Raw genomic sequence first — 20,744 nt, forward strand, 5'->3', positions numbered from 1 at the left:
CTGCAAGAGATTCACATGAAGGCTTTTGTCCAAATTCTGTTATTTATTCCCCAATTCTATTACTATCATTGCTGACTGGCATTTAAATCAATTAATTAAAAGAAAGAAGAATTGGCTCTAGGATGTAGTCTGTCTCATAGCATCGTTTGCAGTTGAAGATTGTCTTTGCTGAGCCTGGCCAGGTGCCCCGGTTTGGGGTGATTGTGTTTTTCCCAGATTGTTTCTCACATGTCGGTGCTCATGAACAGCTGCTGGAATGGGTATTTTGCATTAAGAGAAGTGAGACGTTAGGTACTTCCTGTTGGTTTTTAATTATGAAATTGCTTCTGTTCTCCCCTTCACTGTAAGTTAATTACCCCCTCCTCTTCATTCTACAAGTAAAACCACATTTTCTTTTGGCAAAACTCTGTAATTTCAGCAAGAATTCCTCATCAAAGTTCTCTCGTTTTTAAAGATATGTTTGGAAAAGATTTAATTGCAATTTATTCTCCTGAGAGTGGGATTTTCTCTTCCATAAGAGTTTCACAGTATCTGTCTGAAAGGTTTGCTTTGTGTTTGAAGAGGGGAAGAATGTTCCATGCTGCCTCATTTAGCAAAAGAAGTAGCAAAAGGGAGTGGTTCAGAACTACCTCTGGGGTGGGACTGCTGCAGTCAATGAGCACTGGGAAGCTATGGCCTCCAGCTTGTCCTAAATGTGTTCAACCAATAACAGCGAACGGCCTAGGGATGAACTGCATGTATTTCAATGTCATTAAATGAATCGATTAATCCCTTGAGAAAACCAGGAGAATATGAGCAGAAGCAGACTGAGTTGACAGCAGGCAATAAACTGGTTGATGATGAGCATTCTCACTGGGCTAGTAAGGGGCTCATCAAAGTGCAGCTCCCAGAAATGGTTTAAGCCATACTGGGATGTGTTTGACAGCCCCTGCTGCCATCAGAGGAGCGCCTCTGAATTAAAGATGCTGTGCTAGCGCGGGGCCTCTGACATTTCAAACAGGTTTCCTATGCACTTTAAAGCTGTGCTGCCATGGTGGTTAGCGACTGGTTTTGGTGCAGAAAACACAGCATTTGGCAGGGCAAATGCAAAGGGCGTTTCCAGTAATAAGCATCATTTTGTTACCTCTCATCTCCTGTCTGTCTACTGTACTCAGAGCTGCCCTCTGCTTCTGGATGGCCAAACACAGTCAGGTGCATTGAGAGCTGTGATCTTGCCCTGTTTCCCACACGACTTTAATGCTCGTCACTTCAATACTAATCCCACCTTGTCTTGGAAAGAGTCGTATTGAATTTATTCATACTGAAATGATCAAATTTGTGTTTTTTGTGCGTTTGCTGTTGAATAGAGTGGTGTAAGCAGCTCCATCCATTCTCATCAGCCAGTCTGCATTTACTTCTGCTCCTTTTCCCTTCTGCCCAGTCCAGCAGTGCTGGCAGCTCCACAGCTGAGCACACACATGTGGAGGATGGCACTGTCGGCCTCAGGCTGCCTCTGCTGTCCTTACAATGCAGCTGAGAGTTAAAGCACCCACACTTTACCTCCACATGTTGTGTACCAATAGTGAATTATTCAGTTAAAGGTGAAAGACTTCCAGAAATGTTTGGTCATGCTGATATCAAGAACCATCTTCCCCTTGCTGACAGTCCTCACTCGGTTAAACAAAAGCCATTCTTTAGTTGTAAGAGAACCTTTCCCTTAGCAGCAAACGTTTTATATTACAAACAGCATTTCCTGCTTTCTCATCAAACTGCATTTTCACAAGCAGGTTTCATGTCTGCAATCTGCTTTGTTGCTTCAGCAATCACAAAACAAGACAGCAATGGGCCGTCCCCGCGTTCCTGCCTGCTCACTGTGAGAAGGAAAGCAAAGATGGATTTTGCCACAGGAGATTATTTAGAGATGCTGTTGCCCTCCCCAATGTAAATTATTTATATTCAGCCCAGAATTATCTGCTGTGCTCCTGTTTTATACAGCTGTAAATTACTCGGATGCAGCCCCAGCAGAAAGCCCTTCCTATTTTGTAATGGAGAAAGGAAATCTGCAGAAGAATATAAGGAACAAGGAAGAACATCGTCTCATAATTGTACATAAGATCTCGTTGTGTTTATTTTGACATCTTTTTATGAACGTGTGGTATTCAGGTGTAAATATCTCAACCCACGATCTCGTTCAGAGCTCTGAGATTTCTACTGTTATATGTAAGACTTTGTTTAATAGTTGTAATAATTATTTGTATAGATATGAACACAATAGTATTTTATTAAAAAAAGGAAAACGTTCTTCAAAGCCTGTGTTGTTTTCAGTACAGCCTCTTTCCCACTGTGTGAAACAAAGAGAGGCCAGGTTGGAAAGGACCTCAAGGATCATCAAACCATGTAAGCTCAAAGAGGGAGAAAATAGATAGGAAAGGATGCAGCAGGAAACTGAACTGTTTGTTCCCCTTTACAGGAGCAGGTTGTACTGAATGTAGGAGGGATGGACACATGCTGAGGAAGCAGGGACCACGCCACTAAGCCAGAGGCACCTCTGCCAGCACCCGACTGGGCTGAGCCCTGCAATGCCAACAGAAACCAGGCAGGTCAAAGCCAAGAGGAAATCTTCAACACTGCTGCATGAGCAGGAGGCTTGAAAGCAGCAAGAAGATGATTCCAGCTCTGCCTCCTCATTGAATTATCTCACTTGTTTTTCTGCTTGTTTTGTGCCAGTCTCCCACCGCACTAGTGCTGTGCCATGCACACACTCTGTGGTTCTGCCCAGCACAGCGAGTCCATCTGCTGCTCTTCCACCTCCTACACTGCCCCTGCCTGCTGCTGCTCAACGTTACCGATCCTTCTCACATTCACATACAGAGAAGATCTCCAGCTTCTCTGTTAGAAACAAATACAGGCTTGGAACAAGCTCCAAGAGTACAGTGGACATGGGGAGAAGGAATATTGTTCACTGAAACATTGAATAGCTGTAACAAAACCAGGCAAAGCAGAGAACAGAAATAAGGACAACAGGCCTCAAAGAATATTTTTTTTTTTATTATTCAAAATTAGCAAAACAGGTCACACTGTAGATGCAACACCTGCAACAATTCATACCTCATTCTTGTTTGTTTTTTAAATAACTGAGAACTCGGAAAGAATGCAAAGACATTTAAAAACTTCAGATGCAGAAAATTTGAAGAGACGGGGGGAGAAGTTCTGTCCACATCCCCAAAGAGCTCAACCCCAGCGCTCCCAGGACCTCCTACCACACCCCCCATCCAAAGGAAACTCGTGGGAGGACAAAATCAAGGGCTGCTGGACAGCTCCCCTACTCTCCAAACCTTTAACAAGGCTCCCAGACTGGGGCACATGGCAGGAGCCAAGGAGGTGCTCAGCACATGAGACTGAGGCCTCATCATCTCTCTTCTGGTCTCAGCACTTCTGGTGCTGTAAAGGAGAACTCTACACTGACAAGCAGCTGCGCAGGAGCTGCTGGAGAGAAGTTTGTGCCAGTGAGAGGGGCTGCAATAGCAAGGCAAGAGGCTCTGCAGCTCTAGTCCCCATCTCCCTGCAACACTGCACCCCCTTGGAATGTTCCTGCAGCTCCTCACCAGTTACAGGAGGAGCTTCTGCACCAAAAGAACACAGAGCCCCACTACCACCTCTGCCTGGAGCCTTTTGCTCACTCAGCAGCTGTTCTGCACGCTGGGATTGCAGTGGGACAGAAACCAAATGCTCCCCCCCCATGCTGCCCAAGGGGCTCTCCAAGGGCAGCAGCCCGCAGGGTCTGGGCACCAGCTGCTGATGCAGGAAGAACTGCAATGCATTCTCAAACCCACTCACTAGAGAGGAAGCAGAGCACGTCAGCCTGGAGAAAGGGAAGCTAAGGTCTTCCTGTCCCCTCCCTCTTCACCAGCTGCAGCACCCGCTGTCCCCACAAGCCAGGCTGCAAATGCTAAGTCATGCCTACCCCAGGGGGTGTGGTGGCAGAGGAGCCGATGTCATCTTCCCTCCTGGTCCTGCTCCAGTTACTGCAGCACCCAGTCATGTTCACTGTGGGATCCAGCTCCCCACAGGGCTGCAGGCCACAGAAGCAGGCTCATTCCCATGGACACCGGTAGCCTGGTGCCTTCAGCCAAGAGGCTTGGCACAAACCCACGCCTCCGTCCACCAGGGGCTCAGAACACTGGGATCTTGTCCCTGCGCACCGTGTCCAGATCATCATCGAGGGTCAGCAGAACCTGGAGAGAAGCTCAAGGTTGCACGTCTCGCTGGTCACCTCACGGCCAAGGAAAACAAGGAAGAGAAGAGGCTGAGGCTGCACAGAAGAGCAGGACTCACCAGAAAGGAGAAGAACAAAGCAGCTGCAGAAAGGAAGTGCCAGACGTCATGGTCATCAAAGAAGCCCAGCAGGATGCACGGCCGGTTCTTCTCTCGGGACTCTGCCGGAGTCTCCTAGGAGAGAGGGAGCAGGTGGTCAGGACTCAACACCAGCACACAAAGGATCCTGGCCACCTACATGAAACCCTCTGAAGAATTTCCTGCCTAAATCCTCCATGAAGGAGCCAAGAAAAAGGGTGGACATGAGACAAGGACATGGCAGGGATGCAATACAATATTGCACAGCTATGAATGGGTCTGAGATCACAGCACACAGCTCAGGGGGAACCCCCTCTGGTCTCTGCATCTGACCTGCAGCATAGCACAAGCTGCAAAACCTCCACTGGATACCCCTGTCATGGCGATGGAGAAGTCATCCAGTCCAAATTTAAGAGCCTCCAAGGTCACAGGGAGTCCTCACAGCCCATATTATTTCCCACTACTCATCCCTCCAGGGAGAAGTCTGCCAGCTGCTGCTGGTCAGGATCTGCCCATTGTCTTCCGATCACCAGATCACCCTGTCTCCCCTAAGGGCATGATGGTGATGGGTTGACAGTAGGACTTGATGACCTAAGAGGCTTTTGTCAACCTTTATGATACTATGCATGCAGTTATTTTGGCCTCAGCACAGCTTCCTGCAGTCTCTTTCTGCTGTGGGAAAGCGGACCAAGGCTTTCCCCTACAGTATTGTTTTTGCAGAAGAACAACAGGAAGGGAAGACAAGAGACAGACATGGATAGAAGGACGGCAAAAGAGAAACGTTACCTCCCAGCTGCTGAGGGTCTGGAAGAAGAAGTAGAGCGCAGCCCCCCACACCACTGCTGTGGCCACAATGCAGAACAAGGGGATAGGCAGGAGCTTCTCAGAGCTGCGGATCTGCAGGGAAGAATACAGCCTCACAACAAGTGCTTCCCAGGGGCCAGAGCCATGCACAATGGCACAGCAGCCCGGCCTGCCCACCTTCACAGAGTGCTGCCCACCCCAGGAAGATGCAGTCCGGCCACCAAGATGATCACTGCACAGCATCCCCTCCCCAGCTACCAGTGCTTCATCTCGCCCCAAGTCCCACAACGGACTCTCCATGCCCCTCTATGAGAACCCAGATTGCAGCCAAAAGGAGGCTCGTACCCTCCCCTTCAGAGATGGGCAAGCACATGGCAGCTACAGCCGCCTCTTTTACCTTCATGATGATGTAGAAAGCCAGATACAGCAACAGGTTACAGATAAAGATGCCCAGTATGTAGGAGGCAAAGTCTCTGGGCCGATACACCAGTCCAAAGATAGCACTGAGGGTAGAGAGAGAAGAAGAGACATTAGACATCCTCTTTCCCTGGGGACAGGATACATCCCCAAACTGACAAACACCCGCTGCTCCCCTCAGACCACAGGACATGGCAACACTGCTGCAGCCTGCCAGTTTCCTGAAGGACATACAGTGTTCACCTCAGCTCCTTGCTAAGAAACAAAACAAAGCGAAACAGAGAATCTGCCTCCTGTGGAGACTCATGGGAGACCTCACCACTCTCTACAACTCCCTGAAAAGAGGTTTTGGTGAGGTGGGGGTTGGCCTCTTCTCCCACGTCACTAAAGACGGGACCAGAGGGAATGGCCTCAAGCTGTGTCAGGTGAGATTTAGATTGGACTTTAGGAAAAAAATATTCTCTGAAAAAGTGGTTAGGTGCTGAACAGGCTACCCAAGGAGGTAGCAGAGTCATCCTGGAGGTGTTCAAGAAACATTTACATGTTGTACTAAGGGCTGTGGTATAGTGCTGAAATATTGGTGGTAGGTGGATGGTTGGAGTGGATGATCTTGGAGGTCTTTCCCAACCTTGGTGATTCTGTGATTCTATAATATGGACAGGAGCATTGCATTGCTTCCACCCCATGGCCAAACACATCTCACACAGTAGGGACTCTGTATTTAGTAGAAGGCACATCCTTGAGAAGCAGCTTTTGAGAAAAGCAGGAGTTAAGGGCAGTTATTTTAGGTCTCATGCAAGAGCTTGTCACTCCAACCACACAGCTACTGCTGGGCTCTGCAACTGTGACAAATGTCTCTGTCAAGTCTCCTGCAACTAAGCTGGGTTGGAGCTCACAGCTAGGAAGGATGTGTTTGCATAGCACAACATAGCAATGTTGTGCCAGGCCAACTCTGGGCAAGCTTGGTTAGACAAGCCACTAGACAGCACCAGCAAAACACCCAGGAAGGTGCCCTCAGGTACCTCTGGAACACACTGTAACCCAAATTATCTCAGAAGAGCCCCAGCACAGAGCAATCACACAGACACTGCTGCATTTCTTCTCCACCCCAGGCCGCCTGTATCAACACTGAAGCTCATGTACACAAGTAGGCGAAACACCACACCCCACTACTTACAAGGACCAGTTGACTAGGTTTCCAACGATGAGCAGCACCATCCTGTCCTGAAGGAAAGACACCGATGATCACATGAAAGCAGAAGGAAACACAAGTGGACTTTGCCTCAGAAATTCAGGCTATCGTTGTGAGGCTTTGGAGTCTGGTTCCTGTAACTGCACATGCACCCAGCACTTGTGTTTGCTCCATGTGAAGGAGTGTTTGCTGGATGGATGCTGCTCTGGCCCTCACAGATTTGAAGAGAACGTTACATAGCAAAGATTAAGTATCTAAATAGAAGAGTCAACCCCTCAAGAATCATTCTCAAAAGACTCGCTTGCCTGCAGGTTGTTTGGCTAAGTTAACTTCTTTCCACATAAAAACATATTGCATAGAAAAATGGCATGTTTGAAAGAGGACACGGGGTGCTTTGGACAGCTTCCTGCACATATCCATGGAGCTCCTCCCTTTATTTTTAAAAACCGGTTTCATCATTAACAACGTAAGAACTCCAACTACAGATGGTAAAATAGATACATCTGCGGTCCTTACGTATTTGTGCTTACATAGCTACTTTCAAGAAGCAGCTTCTTCAGGCCAGTCAGGCTTACTTTATGCCCGAGTGCACCAAATTTGCTTGCAAAATCCAGTCTGATCCTTACTGTGAAACTGGAGAATAACAACGATAAAGTAGAATTCATAAATAAAGATCTAATTTGGCTTTCTAGTGAAAGTAAAAAGCCCCAGCAGAGATCTATAACTGTGAGAGGTAGGGGGAGAGAAGGGAAGCAGGCAGCATCACTCTTTTCAAATAGCCACAACCGTCTCTTCTGCACACTGCCAAGAAAGCAAACAAATGCTGAAGGAGATGCAGAAAAGTGAGAAATCGCCTACCATGTACATTGGTCGACTGCACTGCTGGATACAGTCCGTGTACAGCACCATTGCAGCCCGTCGAAACATCCCCAGGTCTACCAAAGAAAAGGACACAAGTCATTACAGCTAGACCAAGCTCCATAACACCTGCTGGGGAAAGATGCACTTTCTGGCTAAGTGAGGACCCAGGCTATGAAGGTCAGGGTGTGCACAGATTCATTTTTTCCCTCTGGGAGTTGTCCATGCTGAGCAGAAGGACAGCGGGTAGACAGTGTTAGGTCAGAACAACAGGTTAAAAACCAAACATTCTTGATGGTTGTGCTGACCCTGTCTGAATGCAAATATGCTGGCTTTGCAGCCACTCCTCTTTAGGGGAGATGTTTGTGGAAGAAGGGGAAAAGTGCTTTTTATGGAACAATGTGGAGGGAAACACAGGAGACACTCATCTCTGTTGAGCGTGGTCTAGAGAAGCAGAACACACAGTGTCCCTGCTACAGAAAATAAATAAAAATCACTGCAGAACCTTCTCCGGAGAGCTATAAGTTGCAGTGAAGACAAACATGCATGCATGCACGGATGCATAGGTCCTTCTTTAGTCACAAATGCAGAGCCCAAAAAGACTCCTGTGTTGAGATATCAGGGCTTTTCTGTGCTATACCATGCCCTTCCTAGAAAGGAGCAGGCCCTAGCAGAGCTGCTGGCAAACAAACTTCAGTTCTCAAGAGCCAACCCCAGGGTAACACACAAGCCCACCTTCCACACACATCCATGCACCCCCAGCTTCTCCACCACTGCTCAATCATTTCAAAGAATGGAAGCTGCCACCAGTTACCTGAGTCAGGGCCATCTGAGGCAGACAGAAGCAGAAGAGGAAGGAGAAACACATTTATAAGCAGAGTACGTGAGCCAGGCTCCCCACCAGACCTTCTCTTCCCTCACCCCATCTAGCTCACCCTTCTGGAGCACAGCACAAGAGACAGCAAATGGGTCCTGCTGATTCCCATTGACTGGGAAGCAGCAGCAGGAAGGTTTCAGAGGCCAGGAAAAGCCTCAGGTGAGAGAAAGGACAACCCCAAACACAAGTGCAGTCCACAGGACTGGCCTTACAGTTCTACCAAAAGCTACAGAGGTGACTTGCAAAGGTTCAAGCAAGAAGCACCCACAAAATAGTCTGGTTGTGGCACTTACCCATCTTGAAGCGGCCCATGTAGTAGATCTGAGTGCTGAGAGCCAGTGAGGCCAAAACATGGATCAGTGAGAAAATGACCCAAAACCACATATCGTTTTTCCCAAACACCTGAAAGCAGAGACAAATTGGGGGGGGGGGGAAAGAAAAAAACAAAAAACAAAAAACCCCAAAACCTGGGCCCTGTTACCAGCAGGCTGCTCCTTTTCTTTCCTGGATCACCACACAGAATTAGACAACCCCACTGAACATGGAAGAGAAACCCCTATTATCTTCCAAGTCCAAACCAAATCCAGAGACCAGGAAAGCAAGAAGAGCTCAGCACTTCTAGAGAACAAGCCATTACTTCTGAATGTCCCTTCAGACAAGGCTGATGACCTTGAAGGACTGCAGCTGGCTCAGGGAGCAGAAACACTGAGCCAGGTAAGCTCTCCCTGCAGAACTACACAGCAGCCCCTCTGACCAGGAGAGTCATTTTACAAAGGAAGTCAGGGAACCAACCATTGCTTTAGCAAGTGCACTGTGGCAAACCAAAAAGTACAAAGTGTTCCTACTACAAGCTTTTTGTTTATTTAAGGACTAGAAGTGACTTACCAATCCAAGTTAATGCCGTGTTAAAACTTTAATATTTCCATTACACACTGAATAGCTCAGAAACTCTAGTCTGCTGACAGGCTACAACTACCTGCTCCCCTCCCCTGGGGCCACAGAGGGCGCTTGAGTCCACCTAGTTCCAATCCCCTGCTGACAGCAGGGCTGCCACACATTATATCAGGCTGCCCACAGGCCCATCCAACCTGGCCTTGAACACCTTCAGGGATTGGAGGTGCCCATCAAGCAGAGTATCAAGAGATTCTTGGGAATTCTCAAGTTTACCAGCTATCCCTTCATGCCTTATCCCACAGACAGTCTCCTGCCTGCAAAAGATCAACTGTTATACTGTGCTAATGTAGGACAGAGAAGGGCTAACAGTCTGCTGAGGCCCAGCCAGTAGCTCAAAGTAAGAATTAAATGGATTTTGCCTGGTTACTGCTGAATGAAACAGTCTCCAACTGGAGAGAAGCAAACAGTAGAAAGAGGCGCAAGCAACCTGGCTGTGAGGACAGTTGTTTTAGAAAGGAGGAGGAAAAAGAAATAATAATAAGAGCTCTAGGAACGCAAGTACAAGTAGCTGCTTAACAGTCTTATTGAGATCTGATGCTTTCCCTGCTCCTCTGGCTACTTAAGCCACACTCCCAGCCACACATCTCCTCCCCAGAGAAAAAGGCAGATAAGAGGGAGCCATACCACTCCAAGGACAGCAAGACAGATGACCACAGCAAACGAGGCATAGGCAGAGTAGGCACTAGCATTGATGTCTGGATGGCGGGTCTGGTAGAGCTTAAGCATGCAAAGTCCTGCGATCATGTACATGAAGGAGGTGTCTGTGGAGGGAGCACAACAGAAATAGTGAAAACAGGTGCCAGCAGGCTGAGAAAGCTGCTCAAAGCACATACAGTGAATTGTGGCAGCAGAGCCAAACACAAAACCAGCTGGCATGAATCTCTGATGCTTTACTACGCTGTACAGCAGCTTGTGTTTTGCTACCTTGCAGTACATCATCTATGCTCTTGGGCAACAAAAAACAGGGCATCAGGGCACAGGAACAGGCAGGAAGTCACAGAATGGTTGAGACTGGATGGGACCAATCTCTGCCCATCCTTCTAGTTAAAAGAAAATTAAAAGCATTCTTCTGTCTTTGAAAGAAACTTCCTTTTTTTTCCATCCAAAGATTCACTGTCTTCTGAACAAGCCTGGAAGCTTCTCAAGAGTAGAGAGGTAAAAAAATACTTGTGATTCTGCAAGAGATACAGATAGCAAATCCTTTTTCAAGCACAAAAAGAAGGCAACTTGGCTTACCAAACTGAAAGTTAGAGTAATTAGGACAGACATGGTAGCAGGCACTGAGCACCCCTTCCATCATCAGAGCAATACCCATAGCATAAAAGAGACCAAAATGCTTTGGGATCCCATAGTCCTAGAAGAGAACAGAGACAGAAGGCACTCTCACTGTTCTGATCACAAGAGAGCTTTCCACTCTTCATTACCTCAACCCTCCTAACCCCCAGTGCTTGTCCTTCAGCCCACATGTAATTGTAGCCACAGTGCAGAGCTGGTAGAATCCACAGGCAGCAAATCCAATGTAATTACAGAGAAATTTCCGGTCTGAAGACCATAGTGTCTTGGTACTGGTGTTCTGAGAGCAAAATCTCAATTCAGCACCACATTTAAAAGGATGTTAACTAACCAGGCTGCACTTTTCACAAGCCCCTTTAGAAACATCTGTCTAGCTCTTAGTTTGATGGAGCTTCTTCCTCTTTAGAAAGCAGATGCTGCTCTCCACTGCGTGTTTCATTGTCACAAGACAAAGCAAGGATCCAGACGTGCTCCCATCCAGCTCCTCATCTGCCCCAGTTTTCCCACAGTGAACACTGGAAGAAGAGCCATGGGAGTCATTCCTCAGATCATCTCCCTGTCTTTGTGAATCCAGGCTGGGCAACAACAGCAACACAGACATATCACAAGCAGCAAAGTAAGCATGTGTTCCACCTCCATCTTTTGCAGAGGAAGAAACAGAGGATTCCATCCTCCAGCAAGGAATACAAATTGAAAACAACCTCAGCTGTTTTCACCCTGCCCTCCCTCCCACCACTAGTCCCATGCAACCATGTACCCACTAGGGTATAGACATCTTTCATCTCCATGGCCCGACGGTGGAGAATGTTTCTGCGCAACACAATGAGGAGAAAGAGAAAGCCCAGCAGCATGTGGCCCACGTTGCTGAGGATGTTGTTGAAAGCACTGCAGGGGAAAAAGAGGGTTTAAAACAAGGGCATCACAGAGGCAGGAAGGTGAACCCCAGGTCACAATAAACTGAATTCATTTAGTTTCCCACCACCACCACCCTCCACCTCAGCAGCTGGCCAGTTTTACACAATGGAGGACAATTCCAGCCTGAGTACTTCATTTGCCTCAATGGATTTAACACTTTCTCTGTGAGATTCCCAACTCTGGGTTCTCTTTGCACTCTAGTGTTAGGGTAGAGAAATGATGCACTGAAAGGGCTGTTCTGAATTGCTTTTCAGAGCTGCTTCTCTTTGAAGACATGTGAAAGCATCTGAAGGAGCACACAAGCCCATCATTAGTGGCAAGCAGTTTTGCTGGGGTAAACCTGGTACCACATAGACCTGGGCATTCATCTCAGTACAACACAAAGCCACTGCTGAGCAAAATAGAAAGCTCAGGGAGACTCTGCTCAGAGCCCTAAACTCTCAATGTTCTTTTCAGTGTGATTGCTGCAAACCTGGTAAGGAAAAAAACCTGCCTGGGCACAGCATGAAGCACAAGGCAACAATGCAGTGACTGCAGGACTCACCTGAGCACCCCAAGTGGATGAGCACACAGAAAGTTGTAGTAGCAGATGTCCTGATTGCCTGTCACATTCACTACCTGGACAGAGCAGAGATGGGAGAGCTGATGTTAGCAAATCCTTTCTGTTTGGATGTCTTTGCACCGTACATACACTGTGTTTACACAGGTCTGATGTGCCATAGTGCAGATACAGCACCTGAGGGCTGCGTCTCTGCAATCACTGCACCCTGCAAACAGCTTTTCAGAAACCACCACAGCTCAGAGCCCACAAGGTCTTGAAAAGCAACGAAGCTGGTGACAGCAGCTTAGGGTGCTTCACACAGGACTAGTGGCTGAACCCTTGACCACTACGAAACTCAGCTGGTCTTTTTTGTTCTCTTTGCCTTGTTTCAGTGCTTGGGGCGAAGCAGGGACCACATGCCACTGTTTCAGAAAGTCACTACGTAGAAGTGAAATCAGTTCGGTAGGACGTAAAGATACGTGTAGAGACCTGGAGGCAGCCCAACAGTAGCACTGCCATAAGGGAGTACTGACATCTGAAAGTGAAGCTTTTATGAATAACAGTCAAGATGTTGCCACAGGCCACAGACCTGACAGCAGTCCTTAGAGAAAATATACTTTGTGTTTGCACCCTGCAACACAAAACAAGGGTGAAAAGTAGATCTGCTTGCAAATCTCTAAGTAACAGCAGGATAAAAAGGGATATGGAAAACAATACAGAAAATAACACTCATATCATAGCCAACTGCATTTGCTTTCAGCTGTCTTCCAGAGAGAACAGCAGGTTCCTCCTACTGTAAAATAAAAACAGGCCCCAAATGAGGATTAGGAAAATAAGAACAGGAATCTCAGGTCTCTACTTTCCAGGCAGAAGCAGCAGAAAAAAGCTCAGCAAGCTGAGCCAAGCTAGCTCTAATAACCAGAATCTGGTACAGACAGCAGCTAAAGTAATCTGCCCTTCAGAGAGACAGCAGGATCCCCAGGCCAACCCAATTTTACTGCAGCTGCCATCCTTGTACCACGTAGCCATAGTGTAGGTTCAAAGGCAAGATGACACCGAATGTTGGTGACAGCCGCAGATTGACTCACCGTCTGGTAGGTGATGACAAGCTGGATGACTGGCAGGGCATAAAACACTGCAATAGTGATAATGTTCCTGCAGAGAGAAGACAGAAGCAGCAGTTACAGCACACACCCATCTCGGAGCCTTACAGTGCAGGTGGAAAAGTTAGGCACCAGGGTGTACAAAGGGCATACACCCTTCTCTCCCAGCCACAGCTTTATAGCAGCTCAGATTGTGATTATTCTGAAGTAGAAGAAAAATGTACTAATGCAAACAACATGAGAAGAGTCAGGATGCTAACCACAAGCTTTTATATTTGAGTCGCTAATAAAAAAATGATTTGTGTTGGAAGGACCTTAAAGATAACCTCATTCCATATCCCTCGCCAGAGGCAGGGACATCTCCCTCTAGATAAGGCTGCCCAAGGCCCCATCCATCCTGGCCTTGAATACCTCCAAAGATGGGGCACCCACAGCTTCTCAGGGCAGCCTGTGTTAGTGCCTCATCACCCCCTGAGTTAAGAGCTTATACCCAATGCCTAATCTAAACTTAAATCTAAAGCTAAATCTAAACTAAAAACCCCTTAAGACAAAGGGTAACTGTTTTAAACTATCACTACATTCCTGATAGTCTCTCTCCAGCTTTCCTGTAATCCTCCTTTAGGCACTAGGGGGCCACAACAAGGTCTCCCCTCTTCCCTTCTCTTCACTGAACACCAACCTCTTGCTCCAGCCCTCTGATCACCCTCATGGCCCTTCTCTGGACCAACTCAAACCAAACACTCTCATCTCCTGTGCTGGGAACCCCTCCCTGCAGTACTCCAGGTGAGGTATCACAAGAGCAGAGTACAGGAGGACAACCATCTCCCTCAAACTGCTGTCCATAACTCAAGTTCCTCCTTCCCCAGTATGTTTCAGCACATTGCTTATTACCACACTTTAAAAAGCTAATGAAAACTAGTAACCATTGCCAGGATCACATATGCACCAGCCCACAAGTATCCGCATTTGAGGTATGAAGGATCTGCATTGACTTCTTAGAACAGAGCGTAACAGGACAGCTGAAACAACACCCTTAAAACTAAGCTGTGGCTCAAAAGAAGAGCACGTGTACATAGCTGGAGAGCTTACAACTAGAAACCAGGTCCCAAGACCAGGCCTTACCGGTTTGTCTTCTTACCAAAAATAGATCTTGTATTTTTTGCTGACAATTCTTCGGTCCTTCCTAGACAAGTCTGACAGATAGAGGAACACCTAAAATATCAATGGGAAAAGAAAGAGGGAAGAAAACAAACAAACAACAACAATCACCAGAAGAGAACTAGTGAAAAAGCCAGTAGAAAAATCTCAATGTATTTGAAAAACATCGACTCATTACTTCTACTAAATATCCAGTCACCACTGCACATTATTTTCACCCTGTGCTGCCACCCCTCCTTGGGCACACTGGGATTCCTTCTCCTTTCTCAATTGTTCCCAACACATTCTGATTTTCCACATTAAGTCACTCATTTCAGCAGTAAGCTCAGCACATCAGGAAAACTTAGACTCTGAAAGAACACTAAGAAGCACATTCGTCTCTATTAGATGAAATCCAGCAGAGCTAAGTGGAAACTTAAAACCCTTGGAGAGTGACTGGTGCTGGTCCTGGCCACGTACCAGGCGTACCTTTGTGCGGATGACATTTTTATCACTTTCGATCTCTGGCATGGTGTCAAAGTCGCTCTCTTCCTCCACAGAGCTGTCTGTGTCTGAGCCTGCTGGTGGCCCATGCTCAGGGGAAGACAACTGCCGTCCACCACTGGAGCTAGACTCATCTGAAGCAGAGCAGGAAGGTAGAAAAAAACAGGCAGGATAAAGGCTAAATCACTCCAAATACAACAAGAAGAAAGGTGCCCAGATATCAGCAACAATACACTGGGAAAAGCTGATATGGTCATTCCAAGGAAGAAGCTTCTTCACAGTCACAAACCTTCCTTGAAGTCTCAGATATCAGCCAGAGGGATCTGCCCACATCTCCAACTCACTGGCTGAATTCCTAGCCACTTCCTACCCAGAGTAGCATGAGCAGAACACAATCTTCATCCTCATCTCCCAGATGCTTTTAAAGCATTTCAGGGGTTGAGGGAAGATAAAAATAACCCTCAACTCTTTTCCACAACTTAGTTCACAACTGTTCAATGTCAGTCTCTCCACAGTAGCAGAAGCAGTTCCAAGGAGACTAAGAAATACTCTGGCACAAGAAATGATTTTGTATCATCCCAGATTAGCAGGGACTTTTCCCTCCCCTGTCTTCTGCCACTGCACAGTTCACCTGTTGAACAGCATGATATTGCCTCTCTGCTAATGAAAACACTGGCCCACAAAGAACTCTTGTCACTGCCCTTTCTGCACCAGCTCTGAGAAGCCTGGTTGGAAGAGAACTTCTGTACATCCCTAGCCAACCTGCCTGAAGCAGGACTATCACACCAACATCCGTCTGATGGCTGTGCTTTGTCAAGCTGAGTCTCACTGACAGAGACTCTCTGAAAAGCTCTTCCAGAAATCTGCCATTTTTTGGTGGACATTTCCCTCTGCCTTTTCCCCTACCCTCAAAGTGCAAAGAGGGCATCCCCAAACTGCTCCCCCCCAACCCCTTTTTAAATACTTGCAAGCAGCTACTGAAGTAGCTTGTAACTTTATTCCCTTCTGGTCTTAAAGTACCAAATAATTGCAAATCTTTTCCCTTCCCTGCCCCAGGCAGGGTCCTCCCTCTGTCCCCAGATCTGGAAGACACAGTACCAATAGCACCGTAACTGCTTCCTTCAGGGGTGCTGGCTGTGATGGGGTGCGAAGATGTCATAACCCCAGATCCTGCAACAGAAACAGACCCAAAGGAGCCAATTAAATTCATTGCAGTGCTTCAAAACATCTCTTTGGTGAATGCAAACAACTTGAAGAGCTGGAGAGGCTTGGGAAAAAGCAGCATTTCTCCAAGTAGACTGCACCATCTCCCTCTAGAGTATACCATATGAAGGGGAAACCCTTGCTTTGCAATATGAAACAAACTTGTTCCCTCCAGTCTCCTCACAGAGGCCATCAGTCTGATTCACAAAAGCCTGAGTGTCCAGCACACAGCAGAGATCACATAACAGGGCAGCAAAACTTGGCAGATTCTAGAGCAAGTCTCACGGTATTCAGAGCACCCTTATGAGTTTCCTATTCTTCTCTTCCTTTGACTTCTTTACCAATGCAACAAACAGCTCAGAGGAGCTAAACCAGGCAATGTGGCATGAATTAAGCACCCAAGGGAACAATACAGTATGCTGTAGTCACCCAACGAAACATCTATTCATTTCTGAGCTGGGATTAGCAGGACATACTCACAGGACGCAAGGAAGATGCACCTTCTGCTCCTCATCTGCTGTACAACACTATCTCTTGTAACACAATTAACCCGTTGTTTTAAAGTCATTTGGAAATACAGATCACTGGGAAGAGTGCAAGAAAAACATTTTTCTAACATTCACAGCACTGAGATACATGCAAACTTCCTGCTCCCATCAGTCCTGTCCCACAGAGATGCTCCATTCCTATGTTAGAGACAGCTTTTTGCTCTCAAATGATGTGTCAGCCTCCCCTCCTGAATATCTTAGAATGGTTTGGAAGGGACCTCAAAGATCACAGAATTCTAAACCCCAGCCATGGGCAGGGCTGCCACCCACTAAATCAGGCTGCCCAGTGCCTATCCAACCTGGCACTGACCACCTCCAGGGTGGAGACATCCACAGCTTCTCTGGGCAACTCAATCCAGTACCTCACCGCTCTCTCAGTGGAAATTTTGCCTGACATCTAGCCTAAATCTCCCAAGGGAAGATCTAAATCTGGACAAAGCAAGCATAACAGAGAGAAAAGGCAGTCTGCCCTGTCTCTACCAGTCACTTCAGACTCCGCTCACCCTGTAATTTCAGTTCCACTTCCCAGCAGGAGAGTGAGTCAGCAAAGTAAATGCAGCACACTAGGTGTGGTTCCTCCAGCTATAGTCTCCTTCAGGTAGCGATGATGTGGAAGGAGACAGAAGGTGTCCCAGCAGATTAAGTAAAGTTAACCACAAATGCCATGTATGGGATGGATGGCAGGAGCAAAGGGACACACTGAGTCACAGGGTATTCAAAGACAGTATTTTCACAATCCTCTGCTCATTTGCTTGAAGATAAGTGCTAAGTAGAAAATATGGGAGACTGAAGAAGCTTCAAGCTCTTACTGACAGATCATAAAGTCCTCTCATTCCCCAGGAGAGAGGTACAAGTGTTAATGCTTCTTTACCCTCAGACTTTGAATGCTTTCAACTATTTTTAAGGCACTAAATATTTAAACAAAATGAAACAACCAGCCTCCTACACCTTGCCAGGAAGCAGAAGCCCCCAGTGCCCCCAATCCACGTGACAAAAATTACCATCTTCCATCAGTAGCCTCTCAGATGCAGCTATGGTTTTGCAACACTGAAATCCGTAGGATATAGAAATGTGGGTGCAGCATAAAGCAAACAGAATCCAATACCAAAGTAAATAACACAGACAACACTAACAGCATTAGTCATTCATTTACCGTTCTCTGCAAATCCCAATTAAAAACTAATTTAATTTAAAAAGTGAGAAGAGAAAGAGAGACTCTGTACTTAAAACAGGCAGAGGAGACCCTAAAGAATGAGAACTGGGGAAAAAACAAAAACAGCCACAAAAGCAGAAATCAAAGTGCAAGTGTCCAAGCCATGATTTGGTGGAGCCTGATTCAAATTACTTCCCTTGTAAAGGCGGAGAGGAATCTAATATCTCAGCAGCACCAGAGATTTTGTGGTGCACGACCAAGGAAGGAAGAAGAGTTGAAAGGATAAAATACTTGTCAAACTGTCTCTCTTTTTCGTGCCATGCCTAAGGTCTCTCTCTTTCACCTAAGGCTGTCTCACAACAGAAAAGAGAGCTTACCACTCTCAGGACTCAATCTCTCAGCTGAAGCCTTCCTCCGAACCCTGAAAATAAGCAGACAACACTCATGAGACAGACAACAAACACCACTACCAGCCAGCCATGGCAGGATTATCTAGAACACCAACAAGCCAACACGGTGCAAGCTTTAAAACCAAAGGATAATTTCTTGCAGCAAGGGAAAAAAAACCCAACATGAAGTATGCACGTATCCACGCACAAGCACATATACACCATTTCACTGAGCTGCTGCAATGAGAAGTTAATTGAAGCAAAGTTTAGCCAATTATCCCATCTTGAAATTAGTTTTTTTTTCCAGAGCACAGTATTTTTTAAGATCCCTTCTTTGAAGGGGTTGAAAACTCTGCCACTTTCAGTCTGAATTGCTCTCTGAAAATCAGTTTACACAAAACCAACCCGCTATTTGCCAAAGGCTTTTCTTAGCTCTTCTCAACATCAACCTTTGCCCAGAAGGCCAGGGAGAAGCGTAGAAGAGACTCCCTCCTGAGCATCCACACTTTGAACATAGGATGTGTTTAACTGCCGTCACTGTCTACAAAGGCAGCTGTGACCCATCCTAACAAACTCCACGACCCACCACCATAAGAGCATCTACTACTCCACAAAAGTTTATCATGTGCTACTGGTTACTTGACCTGCAGGGCAAATCTTACTTCCTAGGTGGGCTGCTGTCCCCTTTCTGCCCCTCCAGTCCAGATTTGACTCAAGAAGCAAACTTTGAGGTCACCACAAGCAAGTAACAGAGGTTGGAAAAGCTAGGAAGAGTTTTACTCTTCCCCAACTCCCAGGAGGAACCTGCCATGGCAGCTGTGCTGTTCACCTCAGATAAGGATATTACCCACAACAAAAGCATAGGCATCAAGCTCTGGGGCAGGGGATGCAGGTCAGGAAGGAAATAGGCACTCTGAGACTCCAAGGCCACATTTTGGTCATTGAGGCCTTTTAGTACTTAGCTCAGCATTTCAGAAAGTGCTTTGGTTCTCCACTGCTCTGACACATCATAACCCAGAGCTGACCCATCACAGTACCCGTCTGCCACCCCATGTCACCATATTTGGAAACACAGAGGATGGGACACTAGAGAAAAAAACAGGAAAGAACCTTAGAGGTTTTCCACCATTGCCCATAGCAGAGGAAGAAAAGTTCTCTGGTTGAAGTTCTCCTGCACAGCTGTCACTAGGAGCCCACCAAATAGTCAGAGGCTCATTTGGCTGCTCTGATCAGATTCTAGCTGCCACCCTCGCCCCAAATGCGCTGCAGGGTGGCACCTCTGAGGATAAAGACAAACAAGAGGGTTATTCTTGTAAATAGCCTTAACTTACCTGATATAGTGCACAAAAGCAACAACCACTGAGCCCACGTAAAAAGAGAGGAAGCTCAGGAAGCTGAACAACATGGCCTGGATGTAAACAGACTCTGAGGAAAGAGAAGGCAGCAGTCAGTTCACAGAGCAGGGACAGCCCTTCCCAGAGTCTGCGATCCCATCCTGCTCTTCCCAACACCACTTGTCCATAGTCCACATAGTCCAAAGAATAATTAAGACCCATCTGCTTTTTTAAAGAGGAGGTATAAGAACCTTTTTCGAGGTTTGCCTCCAATTTATCTATCCCTGGTGTAGCTAGTGTGTCTATAACACGGAAGAAACCCTCTGCTCCTGAAAGGAACTAAGGCAGTAACATTTTCAACTCCTCTGCTGGTGCTCTCTGCACCATCCCATCACAGGGCTCCAAGACCAGCGACATCCTCCTCCACAGCAGTGCCAAATCCCCACCACAGAGCTGCACAGAGATACTAACTTTTAATAGACGGCACAATTGTCACTTGAAGGTTCTTGGTCCGCTGTAGGTTCCAGGTACGGTTGACATTTCCTGTGAGAAGCAAAAGTACAGTAAACAAAAACAATCAAGCCTTAATGGACTCTGACCCTGACCTCAGTTCTATGGATCTGCAAAACACCAGGGTCTGGCTTTTCAGTATAAACTTTGCATGGTGTTGCATCTTCCCCAGACTAGCCAATACACAGCCTTTTCTTTGTGTTTTACACCACCATCTTCCCCCATCCACAACTTATTTTTCATACTAAAAAACCATGGTTGAGCTTTCTGTAAGTTGCTTAAGTCTGGACACCTATGTTCAAAAGCACACCTCTTCTGCTCTTTGACTAGCTCCCAAAGTGCAGTTTCTCTCACTGAAGTAGCTCACACACCATTTTTGACTTTGGACAAAAACTGCCAACAGTTGTGTGCAGCCAGGCTCCACTCCTGGTCACACAGCTGAATTGCCTTCACCTGTGCTCCCAGGGCTGACCCAGTCCTTTCCTCAGGTGATCAATCAGTGCTTCAGGCTGTGACTCAACAATTCCCATACAGTGATCCCTCACAAAAATGTATAATCCCAGCAAGTCAAGTGCTGTACTATATATATATATATATATGGACATTTCCTGCATGATAAAGACTTGATAACCTGCCTGTCAGCACATTTTTATTTCATGCTTCCTCACAGTTTTCTGGAT

General features: G+C 46.7%; 2 protein-coding genes across 3 annotated transcripts in view; one reads left to right on the forward strand and one right to left on the reverse strand.

Annotated features, from left to right (window-relative positions):
• The window catches only part of USF3 (upstream transcription factor family member 3), a 38,305-nt gene extending 24,966 nt beyond the window's left edge, over positions 1-13,339 (forward strand). Inside the window, exon 7 of the transcript XR_001557831.2 lies at positions 1,767-13,339. The gene's annotated coding sequence lies outside the window, so the exon portion shown is untranslated. The remainder of the gene's footprint in view (positions 1-1,766) is intronic.
• The window catches only part of SIDT1 (SID1 transmembrane family member 1), a 35,042-nt gene continuing 17,304 nt past the window's right edge, over positions 3,007-20,744 (reverse strand). Inside the window, exons 8-26 of one of the 2 annotated variants that reach the window (XM_015874408.2) lie at positions 20,026-20,097; positions 19,552-19,645; positions 18,209-18,252; positions 16,026-16,097; positions 14,913-15,061; positions 14,425-14,498; positions 13,272-13,338; positions 12,187-12,260; positions 11,489-11,612; positions 10,671-10,788; positions 10,059-10,195; positions 8,774-8,882; positions 8,418-8,432; positions 7,604-7,680; positions 6,731-6,777; positions 5,534-5,639; positions 5,119-5,229; positions 4,315-4,428; positions 3,007-4,214 (exon numbers count right to left, since the gene is read on the reverse strand). In XM_015874408.2, the coding sequence (XP_015729894.1) occupies positions 4,152-4,214; positions 4,315-4,428; positions 5,119-5,229; positions 5,534-5,639; positions 6,731-6,777; positions 7,604-7,680; positions 8,418-8,432; positions 8,774-8,882; positions 10,059-10,195; positions 10,671-10,788; positions 11,489-11,612; positions 12,187-12,260; positions 13,272-13,338; positions 14,425-14,498; positions 14,913-15,061; positions 16,026-16,097; positions 18,209-18,252; positions 19,552-19,645; positions 20,026-20,097 (1,667 nt within the window). In that variant the 3' untranslated portion in view covers positions 3,007-4,151. The remainder of the gene's footprint in view (positions 4,215-4,314; positions 4,429-5,118; positions 5,230-5,533; positions 5,640-6,730; positions 6,778-7,603; positions 7,681-8,417; positions 8,433-8,773; positions 8,883-10,058; positions 10,196-10,670; positions 10,789-11,488; positions 11,613-12,186; positions 12,261-13,271; positions 13,339-14,424; positions 14,499-14,912; positions 15,062-16,025; positions 16,098-18,208; positions 18,253-19,551; positions 19,646-20,025; positions 20,098-20,744) is intronic. The other variant, XM_015874418.2, reaches the window with a different exon arrangement.

Source organism: Coturnix japonica, chromosome 1, assembly GCF_001577835.2.
Source record: "Coturnix japonica isolate 7356 chromosome 1, Coturnix japonica 2.1, whole genome shotgun sequence".
Lineage (NCBI taxonomy): Eukaryota > Metazoa > Chordata > Aves > Galliformes > Phasianidae > Coturnix > Coturnix japonica.